The sequence below is a fragment of the Cheilinus undulatus genome, linkage group 5, assembly GCF_018320785.1.
Source record: "Cheilinus undulatus linkage group 5, ASM1832078v1, whole genome shotgun sequence".
In the NCBI taxonomy this organism is placed as follows: domain Eukaryota; kingdom Metazoa; phylum Chordata; class Actinopteri; order Labriformes; family Labridae; genus Cheilinus; species Cheilinus undulatus.
Genome location: NC_054869.1, coordinates 13635880 through 13653576, shown reverse-complemented (window position 1 = coordinate 13653576; position 17697 = coordinate 13635880). Strand labels below are relative to the sequence as shown.

The 17697-nt window shown below is 39.8% G+C and overlaps 1 protein-coding gene across 3 annotated transcripts; it reads left to right on the top strand.

The window, feature by feature from the left end:
• Positions 1-54: 54 nt before the first annotated feature.
• On the top strand, positions 55-16905 carry syn1 (synapsin I). Of its 3 annotated transcripts, none has more exons than XM_041788560.1 (13): positions 55-380; positions 3565-3622; positions 5408-5499; positions 5878-6034; positions 8045-8134; positions 8542-8604; positions 8684-8826; positions 8912-8986; positions 9077-9179; positions 9270-9419; positions 12031-12097; positions 12240-12702; positions 16156-16905. In XM_041788560.1, the coding sequence occupies exons 1-13, from the start codon at positions 55-57 to the stop codon at positions 16289-16291; spliced, it is 1923 nt and encodes a 640-aa protein (XP_041644494.1). In that variant the 3' UTR covers positions 16292-16905. The 3 variants fall into 3 exon arrangements, with proteins under 3 accessions (XP_041644494.1, XP_041644495.1, XP_041644493.1); XM_041788561.1 differs by having other exon boundaries at positions 12028-12097; positions 16194-16905; XM_041788559.1 differs by having other exon boundaries at positions 12028-12097.
• The last annotated feature ends 792 nt before the right edge of the window (positions 16906-17697 follow it).

Sequence of the window (17697 nt, the reverse complement as noted above, 5' to 3'; positions counted from 1 at the left end):
CCCAGCTGGAGGGTATTTGGACACCCCTTTCCGTCATTTTATCAAGCTTCCATCATGAACTACCTGCGTCGACGACTCTCGGACAGTAATTTCATGTCCAACCTGCCCAATGGCTACATGACGGACCTCCAACGCCCCGACCCTCCGCAGCAGAGCCCCGCAGTGTCGCCCGGGCCGACGGAGAGGCGTCAGTCCACCAGCCAGCAGCAGCAGCCTGCGGGAGGTGGAGGTGGAGGCTCCGGCTTCTTCTCCTCCATCTCCCACGCTGTCAAACAGACCACGGCTGCTGCTGCAGCCACCTTATCCGAGGCAGCGGACCGCGCAGGAGTCTCCAGCAGCGCCAAAGTCCTCCTGGTTATCGACGACCAGCAGACCGACTGGTAAGAGCAGTGCGCAGTGCCAGCACGGTGCAGCGTCTAGACTCAGATGTGTGCCAGACTGTGGGCTGCAGTGGCCTAACATCGAGAAGGTCATATGATTCACTCAGTGCTGGGAGGTATATCACGTGCAGCAGCCCGCTGGCGTCTAGTTCAGACCACAAACACCTTGCTGGTTTAAAATTGAGCCATGGAAAAGGCGCAACAGATTGCAGGCAGAGAAGCCATTTTCAGTATCAGCTTGTATCACAGTGCTCGTTCATGCTGACATTAAAACGATAGCATCAGGTCTCTGGGCGGGCTGCTGCCACCATCATGATTCAGTTGTTTCCACACTGAGTGCATGTAAGGACACCGCACAAGAAATATGCATGCACCATGTGTAGCTGAGTTTCTCTACCTAAGCAAATAGGCTGCTGCTGCTGCGTGCTCATTAGAGCTTTATTCACAAGGCAGAGGCGAGACAGTCAGCTATAGTAGGTGAAAATGACACCCCAGGGGGAAAAATAAACTCTACAGTGCAGATCTATGCACCAAGACATCAAAAAGCCTCCAGTATCACAATACAGACACCTAGTGGTTCTCCCCCTCACTCACATCAGCCATTGGATCGGTTTATCTGCACTGAAATATGCAGTTTATAAGCTGGACTGGTGTTTATGTCCTTATGTTCAATTTTTATTTCCCTTTGTCCCAGATAGGAAAAACCTGCCCCCTCCTTTATAGTTAATGTTGCAAGTAGGATTGCCAAAATACAAATACTAGTAAAAATCAAATGACATTGATACCTGTATTGATACCATGGCAGCAAAAGTAGAAGTCCAAGGCACCTGTTATTGGATAGTTTGTGTTTCACAGGAAAGCTCCTGCACCCATAAACAACATAAATAAATTGCATTTATTAATTGCAGTTATCCGTGCATTACTCTGTACATTGATTTTTTTGGTGTTTCTCCTCTTTTAATAATATTCATCAGCAGTGTGTTGTACAAAGGTGCCCAGATAACATCACTCGCTTTTTTTTTTTTTTTTTTTTTTTGCAATTACATACGATTTAAAGAAATAAAGACATACTTGGGGGGCTGTAAATATACCTGGGTGGCCCACCCAAGTATTGTCTATGTGTGTGAAACACTGCTTTAACATTGAATATGAATTTATGCAATTTAGGGCTCAACTAATACTGGTTTTTCAGGGCAGATACCAATACCAATTATTTGCAGGATATGAGAAAGACATCTAATATTTGGAACAAATGTGCAGCAGAAATGCACCATTAGAAAGTGTCTTTAATCTAAAATTAAATATTAGAATTACAACTTGATAGAGAGAAAACTGCTGTGCAAAAAAGCAAGGGTACTTCATAAAATATTTCTAAAGATGGAAATCTCTGTAAATGGCACACTTCTGACTGTTCTTTAATGTATTAACCAGTCCCACCAGTGCCCTCATTTTTTCACTACAGTAATATTAGCAATGCCACAGAGTTAAAATACTCTGTTCAAACTTTAAATATTGCTTCTCCTGTAATTGTGACAAACAAAATATACTTAATGCAACAAATGTAAAATTACATTTCAGATTAACCTCTGGTGCGTTAATGTGTTCATCACTATAATGTGGTAAAAGTAGAGCTTGTTTAGACTGACTAAGATTTGGACAGGGGAGGGTAAAAATAGAGCCAGAGGGGAATACACACCTGGTGTGGCACCAAAGAAGTGCACTTTTTAATTTATTCATTCTATTGGCAATAGGTTAAAAGACAAACAAAAATATAGACAATCCAACAAACGTTAAACATAAGCCTGATTATTGTCCAGGCTTGTAACTGGTCAGTTATTTAGACAATTTTGTTTTGATTTATTCCCTTGCTTGCCATAAGGTATAAAATGAGGAAAAGGACCTAATTTCTGTAACCTTGCTAAGCAGATGGATTTGCCAGATTCCATGTCTATCATCAGGCAGATCCATCTTCATTGAATCAGCGTCAGTTGAACCAACCAGCGTAATTTAAGGAGAACGCAGCGGTAGCTGTTGAGGTTTAGTCATACCGCGAGCCAATGGCTGCCACTGCAGTAGCAAATAGCTGGGCTGTAGCTAAAGTATAGTGACAGTTTTATCAACTGGACCACATTTCTTTACTAAATAAAGAGCTAAGACCAGCACTGAGAGATTTTCATGATGTAAAAGATGTTATTTGTTTTTCTGTCAACCTGCTTTGGCATGATTTTGCAATCGTACTGTAAGCTGGTGTATACAGGCCCCAGGGTAGCGATTAGCTTGGATGTAGCTGTAGAAAAGCGGCCGTTTAATCAGACCTTGACCACATTTCTTTATTAAAACAAGGGCAAAGAGCCACACTGAAAGCTTCTCTCAGCAGAGAAGATGTATATGCACATCTCCTGATAGGTTTCAGCATGAATTTGAGCCACTGACAAGCTCTGCTGTTCAACCACTATGGCAACGCTAGCTAGCCTGCATAGCTCAGGTTAGTACTGGAACTACAAAATGCTCTCACCTCATTTGTCTTGTAGCTCTGATTAGACCATCATGAATGTTACAGGCAGAATGTTCATCCAATTACCTTCCAAGAATTTTTTGAAAACTCCTGCAATTCCTAAATGCGTTGTATGGGAGGTTTCCCAGATCAATGTGAAATATATCCATGCAATGGATACATGAAGCAGTTGATCTTGCATGTCAGGTTACAATTTCTGATCCAGCAAAAAGCTTTTATTTAACAAAAGACGAAATTAAAACAAAATCAAAGATCAATACTGTGGTACTGTTAGCCTGTTCTATGATAAAAATGTCCTTTAAAGCTTTGGTACTCTGTCATACTATCAATCATTAAATTAGTGGCTGTTTTGTTTTAGGACACACAATATTAAAAAATATCAAAGTACTGAACATTTTGACAACCTTACTTGCATGGTGCCTTCAAAAAGAGCTGAAAACACTTCACCCTACTGTGTTGGCCGGCATTACCCTGTCACAGCACTTGCTCTAAGTGGTATTATGTTCCACTGATGTCAGCAGGTGCTCTGTGTTTGAGTTTTTTGTGAAGATTTAAGATATTATTGCTGAAGTAGAACATTTCAGCAGCAGAGAAATGTTCAAAATGATAGCTTTTTGTCCTGTCTGTAGTGAAACAGCAATTGGACTGAACACCTCCTTTCACCTGCAGGGTGAAGGTCTTCAGAGGAAGAAAGGTCCATGGAGAATTTGACATCAAAGTAGAGCAGGTAGGACACATGTATATGTCTTCTTCTTTTAGAACTTTCTTCACCTCCAACACAATGACAGGGAAGCTCTGAAAGAAAGAAAGTGAGTTAAAATAAATCAGCCCAGACTGTGAACTTAAGTGTGTGTCTGTGTGTGTGTGTTGGGGGTGGGGTGGGGGGTTACATCACTATTTCAGCATACATTTAGTCAATGGATCACACAGTCTCTGATCTATGTGTGTCGAGACAAAGTGAAACAGAAAAAAACATTCCTGCCGGTGTTAAATGTCTTTACTTTAATCCTATTTTAGTTTTAAAGCAAACCAAAATAAATCTGTAAGTCACATGATGAGTCATCCTGTTTACTGACAGGTCTACTTGTATTCCAGGAGCACTGATCAACCACAGGCATAATTAAGAGATAAAATGATTAGTGTTTTTTCACTACATAACAGATGAGTCATTCAGTACAATGGCTGTTACTGTGTTCAAAGAGAGACATTTGAGGCTCAATCCCCCAGGGATTCAGTGAGACAGAGGACAGAGGCCCTGCACTCATTCACTGTTTTTACTTTTCCACATTTAGATGAACATTTTGTTTGGTAAGCCTTCCAAAAGGTCATTGTGTAGCATTTAAATCTAAGCCTCAATAATGACAGCTGGCTCTATGTGAATCATAGCAGCTGACCAATTACTATTTTTGAATTATAATACCTGGCCTGGTAAAAATACACCCTCTTGAGACCCAGCAATTCTCATGTTTAAGGCTATTTGTTGGGAAATATCCATTAATTTCCATACAACTTCGGTGGTATTTATTTGAAATGTGTCTTGGAAGTTTGGATGGATTTTGGGGAATTTTCTTAAATTTTTATAGGAATTTTCATAAAGAATTTTGGGGATATGTTTGTAGGCACTCTCATGGGACTTTGAGGAGCTCATTTGAATTATGGGGGGAATTTGAATGGAAATTTTCCTTAACTTTCTATTGAATGTTGGATTTTTTTTTTTAATTTTCCTTGGAATTTTGGTTGGAATTTACTGTGAAATTTTAGGGAATTTGCTCAAAGATCTTCTGGAATTTTCATGGAGTTTTTCTGAAAAGTTTTATTTGAATCTCTGTTTGTTTTTTCCTGAAAATTTCATTAAATGTTTGGGGTATATTTGAGGGCAATTTGGGCTTGTTATGTTTAAGAATTTTCACAGAATTTTTTTTAATAATGTCTTGGAAATTTTGGGGAATTTAGAGGATTTTTTGTGTTTTTGAAATCTCTGATAATTTTACATAATGACTTAATACACCGTACATCTCTTAATGACTGACCCGGACCACACAGACAAAACGTACGGTCAAAAATTTACTCAGTAGTGTTGTTTCAGCAGGATCAGGGCCTTCTGGAGAGATGTGCTGTTTTTGGTTACTCATTAGGTTTTAGACATATTAGGCCCCACTTAACCAAAATATGTGGGAGAAACTAAAAGTGCATTACAAACAAAAGCTCAGGTCTCAGGAGGAAATACCGATAAAGTGACGTTTAATCCACAACACACCCAGCAGCCGTTTAGGGAGAGCCTGAGGCATTTTCCTTCCCTCTTTTTCTGTTCTTCTACTTCATGTTGTGTTCATGTTTCCATGATTTCCCTGGTGACTCCTCAAAATGAAGAACACACTAGAGTCTTACGTGTCACCCCTGCACCCTCTTCAACCTGGCTGATATATAGGAGAGGTAGTCATTAAATGTTGTTGCTGCTGTTCGTATTTTATAGGCTGTCTTGTAGAGACTGAAATTGATGTTTTCCTTTTAGGCGGAGTTCTCTGAAATCAACCTGGTGGCCAATGCAACAGGAACCTACAATGTAAACATTGATGCAATCAGAAGTGGACACAAGGTTACAAAGTGAGTACACTGCCAAATATTCCTGGTTAAATAAATTTTATAACCACAGTGCCAAACATTCCTACCAAAATTAGTTAGTGCATGTAAGCTCAAACTCAAGATAGATTTTCTTGATGTTTGGCAAATATTTTTAATTATTACAAGCAAAATAAGCCATATTTCCTAAAAAAAGTTTTTTTTATCTGGACCTATCAAGGAAATGTGGCTTAGAACAAGTACAGTTAGATTTTTTTTTTTTTTTAAAGAAGTAAGACAAATGCAAATGAAAGAGTTTTTACACTGTGAAACTCTATTACAACAGCACTTACAGGTAAGTTACTCACTGCTGCTCACTGTTTTGAACAACGTTTAATGTTTTCCTAATGTCCTCTCTCACAGGTCCTTTAAACCAGACTTTGTGCTGATCAGACAGCATGCCTTCAGCATGGATAAGAATGGAGACCACAGGAACATGGTGATCGGCCTGCAGTACGCTGGACTGCCAAGTGTTAACTCTTTACACTCAGTCTACAATTTCTGTGACAAACCCTGGGTGGTAAGAATTACTAAAGACAGTAATTTCCTCTTACATCAAAACTCACATAAGCCCCTTTCACATGTGGACTGTGCTCCAGAAATTTCCTTGCGGGGAGCATCAGTTTACGCTTTATGCTCAGTACGAAGCATGTTGTACATTATTACAGCAAACAATTTTGTATATGAAAGAAATCTCAAAATGTAGAGTTTGATACCCAGGCTCACTTGTCTTGAGACCCTGGGATAACCTAGGATAGGCTGGAGAAATACTTGCTGTAAACATCATGTAAGTCACTGATCATCAACTGGAGGCCCGGGGCTACATCAGGCCCCCCATAGCTTCCCATCTGGCCCTCAGCCGCTCAATTAAATTCAAAAGAATACATTGCTGTATTTAGGGTATCTTTTCTTTTTTTCCTTTTAAGATTCCTACAGATATTTAAGCAACTACAAAAATAAGTGAGATTGAAACATTGTTTTAAAGATCTGCTTAATGTTTGATCAGCTTTATAAAAATCCATCTATTATTAACCATTATTAGCAAATAAGAAACATGACAAACTTACTCTTAAGTCCACTCTTGATTAAGCAGATTTCTGTGTAAATTTAACAGGTTGGGGGGGGGGGGTATTTTTCACTCCCTGAGAATTAAAAACAAAATATATTTTCTTTTATGTGTTTGTCACCAATGAGGATGCAGCATATTCACATCAAACTACATGGTAGTCACAGAAACATGTGGCTCAGATATCTCAATTGCCCTCTTGTGGAGCAGTATAGGGATTTAACTGTGTGAATAGAGACTGAGTTCACTGCTAAAGGCTAAAAATAAGGTACATTTCAAATAAAATAAAATTATTTAGACAAAATTGTTTCTTTTATTTAGTTCATTCAACACGCCAGCCCTCATGGTGTCTGCATAGACATAAGCAGGCCTTTGTACAAATGTAATTGATGACCCCTGATGTATGTGGGTGCATGATGGTTGCCACACATCACATGTGTGTTGGTTTGACATGTTGGCTGGGCTCATCCTCAAAAACTAATGCAAAGCGGACAATCCTCTACATGTGTTATTGCCACTGCACTGAGACAAAAATGCCTGCCAAACTAGGTGGTGACAGATAAATTTGGTCTTAAAAGTTGATGTTAAACCTGTTAAAATATCGAAAATCAGATCACTGTTTCATATCAACCAATGACCATGTAAACTGGTGACTTAAAGTGTCTGGCTGTTTGGATTACTTTAGTTTTTCATTAAATACAAATCTGAAGTATATTTTGACATAATAATAAACACATGCAGTCTGGTGATAGCCACCAGTTAACATGATCATCAAATAGGCCGAGACACCGTGGGTCTTACGACCATGCACAGATTAAAATGTGTAAAAAACAAAGAGCAGGCGATGTGTTCTGACCTTCAGTCATCAGTCTGAGCTTATCTGATCTTACTAAGGATAATTAATTTTCATTTTATCTTCATTCTGATTTCAGAATTAACATTATAATTACCTCCTTGAGTTACATCCCACACATCAGGTCGTTGTCTACAGCCTGAGTTCTCTCATGTACCTGCAAGAGTAGTAACGTGCATGGTGTATAGGCAAGTATATTTACAAGAATGCTCATGACGCAACTGGATGCAATGCAAGGTGAAACAGCAGGTATATCTCCAGCCATGGACCCAGAACTCACTGGAAGGGGTAAATATCCTTCCTGGCCTGTGACTGCCTTTGAATCCCCCAGGAGGAGTGAGAAAACGTTGCCAGGTAGAGGCATGTCTGATTCAACTCAGTCTGCAGCCACCGCTACCTGTCTTGTGATTTCTGCAGCATCCCTTTTATGCCATGTTCTATTTCCTCCCACTCCCCCTTCTGACTGATATTATCTCCATCTGTAAGGGACAAGCAAGTGATTACAACGTCAAAGGCAGGCTGTGTTGAAATGTTCTACAAACTTTGATGTGCAAAAGGGGCTCTAAATGTCGGTAAAAATCCTCCATCCTTCATGTTTGTGTGTATTTCAGTTTGCTCAGATGACTCGAGTCTTCAAGCTGCTGGGCCCAGAGGAGTTCCCGCTGATTGAACAGGTCTACTATCCAAACCACAAGGAAATGGTGAGTCCTCCGCCATCTGCTCTCCTCCTCTCTCTCCTCCCCCTTTTCCACTAGTGACTCCGTGCTAACAAGCCTTAAAGAGACACGCACAGACAGGCACAGGTCACATTTTAGGAAGGTCATTCTCTTCCATGTCAATACTCCATCTCATGCAGCAGCTGAGACCAAAGTAATTATCTCGGGAGTGTCTTTTGGTTGGATGCAGTTTTCATTATTTGTGTGCTAAATCAGTGTAGTTAAACCGAGCCTGTTGCAGCAGAGCAGACGTGTCCACCCCTGCAGTCACAGGCTGACAGCACTGGGCTTGCTTTCAAGCTTCAATATGAATCACTCCTGTTTGTTTTAAATGGATGGAAATAAGAGTTTGAGGTGGTAAGTGTTAAAATGTGATCATGCTGTTGTTTTAGATTACCTCTCCTCGCTTCCCTGTTGTGGTAAAGATGGGCCATGCTCACTCAGGAATGGGAAAGGTAGGACTTAATTCAAGAAACACAATTTTACTCTGACCATTTTGTCTATATATTAATATTTGTACATGTGATACCCAAGGTGAAAGTGGACAATCAATATGACTTTCAAGATATTGCCAGTGTGGTGGCACTGACCAAGACTTACGCCACATCTGAGCCGTTCATTGATGCAAAGTATGATGTCCGCATCCAGAAGATTGGTGACAATTACAAAGCTTACATGTGAGTGAAATTAGAATATTAAAAAGCCTACACATAGGTGCAATATTGTAAAAAATTAAAATAAGATAAACATTCTTGTTATCAGGAGGACATCCATTTCTGGAAACTGGAAAACCAACACAGGCTCATCCATGCTCGAGCAGGTTGCCATGTCCGACAAGTAAGAGTTCTGAAATGCATATAAGATATGGATATTAATCTTAAAATGACTCAATGTACTATTATACATCTGTTTAACATATTATTGCAGGTACAGAATGTGGGTGGACTCTTGTGCAGACATCTTTGGAGGGTTGGATATCTGTGCTGTGGAGGCATTACATGGAAAAGATGGAAAGGACTACATTATAGAGGTAAGAAGAGAAGGCAACACAGTGATGTAAAGGAGATATCATTTATTTTAAGGAAAATGCATCAATTCTATCACCTTGTTTGAATCGTAGGTTGATGATTGCTCGATGCCACTGATTGGGGACCAGCAGGATGAGGATCGTGTTCAGATTGCAGAGCTGGTGGTTTCTAAGATGAGCCAGATAGTTTCTCACTCCTCAAGCCCTTCCATGGTCCGAGCCGCAGGAGGACAGCCAGCACAGGTGCTCAAACCACAGCGATCTCTCACTTTCATTTATTTTTGCTACTTACACTAAGTCAAGTCTGGACCCAAATTCAAAACAACAAACAGAGAGCAAATAGGAACAGAGAGGAAATAGGAAAAGTATGTTGAACCCTGAAAAAGCGATCATTGGATGAATAATTAACATTAATGCATATGGATACATAATGTACCAGCATAAATAATTCAATGATTTAATATATAATTAAACACATATATGCTCATGTGTTGGAGGTTTCTATCCATGCATGTTGTTAAAGATTTAGAAATCAAAGACCTTGAATAAAGTAGTTGAATTTAGGTTTGTGGCTGAGCCGTTCCAAGCCATCCTGGCTGCAGACCGTACATCTCTGATGGACACTCACAGACTGTTCATCTGAGAAGCCGTATATCTCACAAAGGAAATACAGGCTAAAAATTTCCAAAATAAAATTGGATTAAACTTCCATTTAAGGGAAGGGTAAGGGTTAAAGTAACATTTAGGATACTAATTGTTAAAAGTTAATAACCTGACCTGCAAAACCTTATTACAAAGAGTTTAATAAAGCTGAGTAAACAGTCTGCTTATAGGAACAAAGCTTGTTCTACATGAAAACAATCCAACGCAGCAGGTATTGCTTAAGTAGCTCCATTAGCTGCATAAGCTATGTAGATAACATAGCTACATAGCTTACATAGCTACGTAGATCAGGGATTCCCAACCTGGGGTTCAGGCACCCCTAAGGTGTGTGCCAAAGATCTCGGGGGGTGCAGGACCCTGTGTGCTCTGATGTAGTCAAAATTAGATGTACATATATTATTTAAAATTCATGATTACAGACATGATGTACAATGTCATATTAGGGCCAGCCTAAAAGATTTTAAAACATGAAGAGCGTGGAGGATCTTTAGTCATGATCAAGTTTATGTATGTTGACCTATTATGTTGGGATTTTGTCAGTGAAAACAATTAAAATTTATGTTTAATTTTTCCAAGTGGGCCCTTGGGGTGCTTAACTTTCTTAGATACAAAGTAGAGGGGGCCCTAAGAGGAAAAGGTTGGGAACCACTGATGTAGATAATGTAGCTGAAGCTAAGCTTACAAAGCAGCTAAGCTACATAAATATGTTATCTATCTAGCGACATTAGCTTTAGCTGTGTTTGCTAAAGTGCACACTGCTAAAGTTGACTTGGCTTATTTAGTAATGTTAATTATGTAGTTAGCATAGCTGTGATAGTTTTAGCTAACAAAGCTAAAGCAAGCCACTGTTTGTGTAACTACTTCTAAAACGGGTCCATACATATTTTTATCACAGATTAAACTTCTGTATTTTCCTCTGATTTAAAAATACATGTTGCTATGTCTGTGATGTTTGCAATGTGGTTAGTTCATTAGAGTAATGGCCAGACTTTGTTTATGAACACAGTTAATTAAAAAAAATCTAAAAGTGGATTTTATTGTACTGGCAAAATATGGCACTTCTTTTTTGAGATATACAGCATCTCAGTTGAACGGTCTGCAGCCAGACCCCTTTTGAGTTTTTGTGAAATATGTTTATGGAGATGTTTGAAACAATAACAGTGCATTAATAAAGACAAAAGATGAAGCTAGGCTATTAAAACACCTACGACAAGCATTCAGTTAGTGATGAATATAAGCTAAACCCCACACAAGACACTTTATGATAACATATTATGGTTTGTAGCTTTGTACCCATAATCCCATGATGCCCGATTAACGTGGCTGGTTATATACAAAAAAACAAACAAACAAAAAAGTCAAGTCCACTGAATAAAAGTAGCCTTTGAAAATTAACCTGACTTATATTTGGTTCAATAATGTATGATCCTGAGGGAACATAGAGGAAACTAAACCATCAGTATCTTGTATAGATTTTAGACTGAATTTGTTTGTATAAATGGGTGTCTTTAGCATAGGTTTGGAGCTTTTTGGCAAATTTAGGGGGATTTTATCTGGGCTGCCCATAAGGGGGGATAAAGGGGTAAGGTTTCTGGGGTCCAGCAAAACATTACTTATCAAAGTAACAGTATGCACATTTTATATTTGTTGCTTCAGAAAATGTAAACAGTTTAAGAATGAAAACCTCCATACTTGAAATGTTCTGAACTTTTTTTCTTTCTTTCTGTGCAATGGTTATTCCATAGGCTGGGTAATAGGTAGTTTTTGGAGGACTTAGCTATGCCAGGACCTGAACAAAAGCCGAGACACTAGAGAAGGGAAAGAACAAAGGACTTTTTTTTTTTGTCAGCTTCAAAGTTGACCTGAGCCTTGGAGATGAATGGTGGCCAGGAGGCTAGTGCTAATGTTGTTAGGCCATGCTTTGAAATCATTTAATCGGGTTTGAGAAGGGCCTTTTTATTTGACCAATGAGGGGTCTTGTAATTTCAGTGGGCAGGTCTGAAGAGACAACACATATAGAACGGGCCAAGTCCTGACTGCTGGAGGAGACAGTACAGTAACAGATGACAACTCTGACATGATATAATGGCAAACGTCTTACAACTTGTGACAGAGTGATTTCCTGTTTAAATGAAGACTCTATTTTACCCTTTTGATAATGTTGCTTGATATTGCTATGTGTTTATAGAAGGCAGTGTCTCCTCAGCCTGTCTCACAGTCCAGAGTACCACAGACTCAACAGCGCCCCTCACCTCAGGGTAAGACCATCACTTTCTACTAAAAAAAGACTGATGTTTTTGGTTCTTAAGAAATGATTTTTTTTCTTTGTTAGTTATTTTATTCAAGTCGAGGCAATGTAAATGAAGATCTGTATTTGTTGCATTATATTTTCCCCTGTAGGTGGTCCTCAGCAGAGTCCCCCATCCCAGCAGCGTCCTCCGCCTCAGGGCCAGCCCCCTGCGCAGGCCCAGCAGTCTGCTGCCAGTCCTGCTGCTGATGCTAGCTCTAAAGCTAGCCAACGGCCTGCAGGTCAGGGAGCCACTCCAGGTCAGAGACCTTCATCTGGTCAGGGCTCTCCTCAGCGAAGCCAAGGGGGTTCACCTCAGACTCAGAGGCAGCAGTCAGTCCCTCAGCAGCAGAAACAGCCGAGGCCCGCACAGCCTCCTAGGCAGCAGTCTCAGGGGGGCACAGTGCAACAAAGGGGTCCTGGCCAGCAAGGTCGTCCTGGGTCAGCCACCACTCAGCAGCCCCGACCAGCTGCTCAAGGCCAAGGGGGCCCAGGTGGACGGCCCCCCGTTCAGCAGAAGCCCCAGCCTCCACAGAAGCCAAGTCAGGACAACACGGGCGGCTCGCCACAGCTGAAGTAAGTAACCGTGTATGATAAATGATGTGGGATCAGATTTCTTTCATTTTTAATGAAGGAAACTTCACAGCTGACCTGAACAGAAGATCCTTCTATACCTCTGCCTGCATTGAAATGTGCATGCCACATGGGAAATTTATTCTTGCTCTTTGTTGACAAGTTATCCACCTGAATGTGCATGATTTATTGATTTTTACATTTGTCAGTCCTCCAGCAGCAGTTTCAATAACATTTCAGATTTGCTGTGGAAACTGATACATAAATAAAACAACAACAAGCTAAAGCTGGCTTGTTGTTGTTAGCCATACTCAATATACCGCATCTTTTGTTCATGTTATAATACAGAAGAAAAACAAATCTAAATGTCAGTCAAGATAAAGCAGTGAGCCAGGCTTACACTGCCCCTTTATCTTTATTAACATGTCAACATAACAGTGACTTTCTAGTCTCAAACAGCTTTGTCCTAAAGCATACCCTGGTTTTGTCCATTGTACTATAAAGGGGACCATAATTTGAAAGATGAACATTGTTTTGAAACAATTGAAAATTGTGACTGACCATGGGAGAGAAATATAAAACTATTCATCAAAGTAATATTTACCTAGTAATACTAAATTGGTTCGTAAAAGTGAGTGTCATCAGTGTAGAGGTGGATCTATATGACATATTAAAGGAGTTTTCACTGATAACATCAATAAATAGTAATGTACCATTAACAAAGGTAAGTAAGGTCAATGAAACAAAAGTATGGAAAGTAAAATAAGTGACTGCATAAATATTCACCCCCTTTAAAGTGACTGACCTCCTTCATCAAAAGGTTCGGCCAAATGGTGCTAGTGCAGTGAATGTTTTTCAAGTGATTGTAGTATAAAGACACCTGTGTCTTGAAGGTCCAGTCACTGGTTTATCAGTATTCCTGGCTACCATTGCACCATGAAGACAAAAGAACACTCCAAACAACTCAGAGAAAAGGTTATTGAAAGTATACATCAGGTGATGGATACAAAATTTTTTCAAGGATTTAACTGAACATCCCCTGGAGTTCAGTTAAATCCATCAACAAGAAATAGAAGGAATATGGCACATGTGTAAATCTGCCTAGATCAAGCTGTCCTCAAAAAACTGAGTGACCGTGCAAGAAAGAGACTAATGAGAGGCCACCAAGACACCTATGACTACTCTGAAGGAGTAAAAAGCTTCAGCAGCAGAGATGGGAGAGACTCATCTTCACCAGTCTAAGCTTTATGGGAGAGTGGCAAAGAGAAAGCCACTGTTGAAGAAAACTCATATCTTGACTAGTGTTAGCCAAAAGGCATGTGGGAGACTTCATGGTCAAGCTGAAGAAAGTTCTTTGGTCTATTGAGAACAAAATGGTGCCTTTGGCCATTAGACAAGACACTGTGTTTGGCAGACACTAAACACTGCATGTTACCAAAAACACACCATCCCCACAGTGGTGGCAGCATCATGCTGTGGGGATGCTTCTCAGCAGCCGACCCTGGAAGGCTTGTAAAGGTGGAGGGTGAAATTAATGTAGCAAAATATAGTAAAATCCTGGACGACAATCTTATTCAGTCTGCAAGAGAACTATGGCTTGGGAGAAGATTTATTTTCCAGCAAGACAATGCCCTGAAGCATACAGTGAAAGCTACACAGAAATGATTTAAAGGGGACATATTATGCTAAAATCACTCTTTCAAGCCTATCTAACAAAAACATGTGCCTCTGGCCTGTCCACAATCCCCTCAAGTACCAGAAAAATCCATTCCCTCTCCGCTCTCTCTCTCCACCTTTCAGAAAATATGTGCTGAAACAAGACGTTCTCAGATTTTCCCCTCATGACCTCATGTGGGGAGTAAGCACCGTCCCCGGGTTTGGTTGGCGCTCCCCACTTGGGAGAAAGTTCCGCCCTCCTCTCCTGATCTTCCTCTCAGCTGTCAGCTGATGCATTAAGCCACATGCATTTCCTGAGAGGGGCGTGGTCAGGGGCGGAGTCAGACAGCTCAGTAACATTTAAAGCCACAGACACAGAAACAGCTCATTCTGAGCAGGGCTGAAACTGAGAGATTTTTAGACAGAAAAATCCTATACTGGAGTGTTTTTTCAGCAACAGACTTCACAGGCAGTTTTTGGGGACCTCTGAGACCAATATAAACATGTCTTTAAAGAGTAAAATATGTCCCCTTTAAAGGCATCAAAGTAAATGTTCTGGAGTGGCCAAGTCAGCCCACAGCCCAGAGCTCAATCCAAAAGAGAATTTGTAGCTGGACTTGAAATGGGCTGTTCATGCCAGATTCCCACAGAGCTTGAGCAGTTTTGCAAAGAAGAATGGAGTAAAATTGCAATGTCCAGATGCACAAGCCTAATTGAGGCCTATCCACACAGATTCAGTGGTAAATAAACCTACTAAATACTGACTTAAAGGGGTTTAAAATTTATCTTGTCACTTATTTCTTTTTACATATTTTATTTCATTGAAATTACTTTGTAGAAATCTGTTTTCACTTTGACATTAATAATTTCAAGTTTAAAACCCAAAATATTTTGACCATGATTGATTTACAAAATCACTAAAAGGGCAAAACAACCAAAAGGGTGGGTACTTTTTATAGGCACTTTATATTTTCTCTCACCCAGTCAGGCAAGTTTATATAGCATCTTATAAACCACCTTTCAGACACCATGCAATCCAAATGCTTTACAGAGACATAAAATAATTTTAGTCAAGGCCTTAAAGTCATTGCACACAAAATTTCCTCAGTTGAGATGTAAAGTGGCCCCCTGCTGGCCATTATGAATAATGTAAGTTTAGGTACTAGTACATAGTAGTAGTGCATTTTTAAAATGGGCAAAAACTATCAGAAAACATACCAAATTTCATCTATGCCAACCAACATGAACTAAACTCAAAAAGCTTTTATTTTTTAACAGGGAATGACACCAAAATCAATTTTCAATCAGAAGCTGTCAAAGCTGCACAATTCCACTTATGTTTCCTAATTTGAAACCCTTCACACATTTTATCAGAGGATTTTTCTGCAGAAGATTCTGTTTTATTGCTTCTTGTGTAGCAAAACATACTGTACCAGATGGCTTCATGGAAACATAACAAATGGTGCTATTTTTAGAAGCAATTTATCAACTAGAACTCTTTACGCTTTCTTGAATTTGGCATAGAACATTCATCATCATACCCTGATGAAACACATGCATTTCTTTACATCCTGAAAAAGTAATTCACTATTCTTATCATATCAGAACTACTCTGAAATGATAAGCTAATACTGAATGACAGCAGAATGAATGTGCTGTTGTTTTCTTTATCTAGCTCTTTCTCTCCGGTCTCTCTATGTCTCTGTCCTGCCGTGCTTCAGTCTTTTTCATTCCATGGGTTTGCTGCATGACTTTAATAGCCTCTTCCTCTCCTCTATTGCCGTTTTCCTCTCTTTATAGCAAGTCCCAGTCTCTTACCAATACCTTCAACATTCCAGAAACCCCGGCGCCGCGAGCCAGCCTTAGCCAGGACGAGGTGAAAGCTGAAACCATACGCAACCTACGCAAATCTTTTGCCAGTCTCTTCTCAGACTGAGACGGTAAAAGAACCCCCTCCCCTCCCCTCCCCTCCTCTTACCGACAGAAAGATGGACAGGAAAACCGAAGGAAAGATCCCCCTCAACCAACAAGGACCAACAGAACTCCGTCTACAATTCATGTACATTGACCCTGATATGAAAATGTACACACTGACACCCACACTGCCTAAAATCTTTTCAAATGAGCAAAAAGTAGAAGAATACACAGAAAATTTAGCTACTAATGTCTGAAACATTCCTAGCTTTACTTCAAGCAAAAGTAAGTCATTTACTTATGTCACGCTACACAACACAAAAGCCTGTATATGCATGAGCACACACGCACAAACACACACAAATAAGAAACGAGACACAAAACTTGTTTGCTGGTGCCGTAAAGTCATTGTGATTCTTCAGTTTGAGTTTTGGCTGGTTTGCCGACAAACAAGATGAATAAAGGGACTGTGTGAAAATTATTCAGGACTTCAACATCAGAAATGTTATTTCAGGTGTAACTCCACAGCTAAAGTAAAAACAAAAGTACTCCAACACTTTCGTCATAAATTTAACCATTTTATTGCAAAATGGATGTACAGTTTTACTTGGCAGAGAAGGCTCTGCTCAGTAGATGGCATGGCTAGAAACCAATAAAATTAAATGAGTTCAAAAGAAATTAATCCACAGTAGCATGAATCTGCAAATGAGGGTGCAGCAAGCTTTCAGCCATAAAGGAGGAGGCTGGGGTGGAGGAGGTTAAGCTTTGCCAGCAGCAGCATAGTGCGTCAGCATTAATGCAAGCAGGGATTAGTGAAAAGTAAATTATGTTTCAATAATCCTCTGTATTGAGAGGAAGAGCTGTGATTGACTGTGGGAGCTGGGAGGCGATAATTAGGCCATCAGCTGATCATAGCTGGGTGTATGACTACCATGTCCTGCATGAACTAACGCTAGGCTTCAATATGTGAATTATCAGTAAATAATCAAGGTATACAATCTAAAAAAATATCTTGCGAGATAAACATAAAAATACATGCAACAGCAAGACTAGGCCTGCTAATTAAGCCTGTCAGTGGGAACAGGGATAAGAGAAGCTCTAGTATGCTGTTTTTGTTCCGGCTTAGTATTTGAAAATATTATTTTTAATGGCAAACTTTTCAAAAATACTGCTGACCTCTTTCAAAAGACCAGATCCCAATTAAAGTTATCCTAGCTGCAGAATGGATATTTTCACTCAACCACATTTCCTGAGCGCCTTTCAAAATGCCTTGGAGGCCCATTAAAATAAAAAAAAAATATGCCTTTTATAAATGAATCTTACAGGAAATGAAAACTTTGGGCAATATACTACTCTTTCTTCAACAAAAGCAACCACCATCTAGCCTTTTCTTTTCTTTTACACTTATTTTGTACCAGTGCAATTTAC

What these genes read in the sequence shown, in the direction of transcription:
- syn1 (XM_041788559.1), top strand. Translation starts at nt 55, where the DNA reads ATGAACTACCTGCGTCGACGACTCTCGGACAGTAATTTCATGTCCAAC. An exon ending in AGTGGACACAAGGTTACAAA is followed by an intron (nt 5,500 to 5,877) that starts GTGAGTACACTG and finishes CCTCTCTCACAG; the next exon opens with GTCCTTTAAACCAGACTTTG. An exon ending in GGCGGCTCGCCACAGCTGAA is followed by an intron (nt 12,703 to 16,155) that starts GTAAGTAACCGT and finishes CTCTCTTTATAG; the next exon opens with CAAGTCCCAGTCTCTTACCA.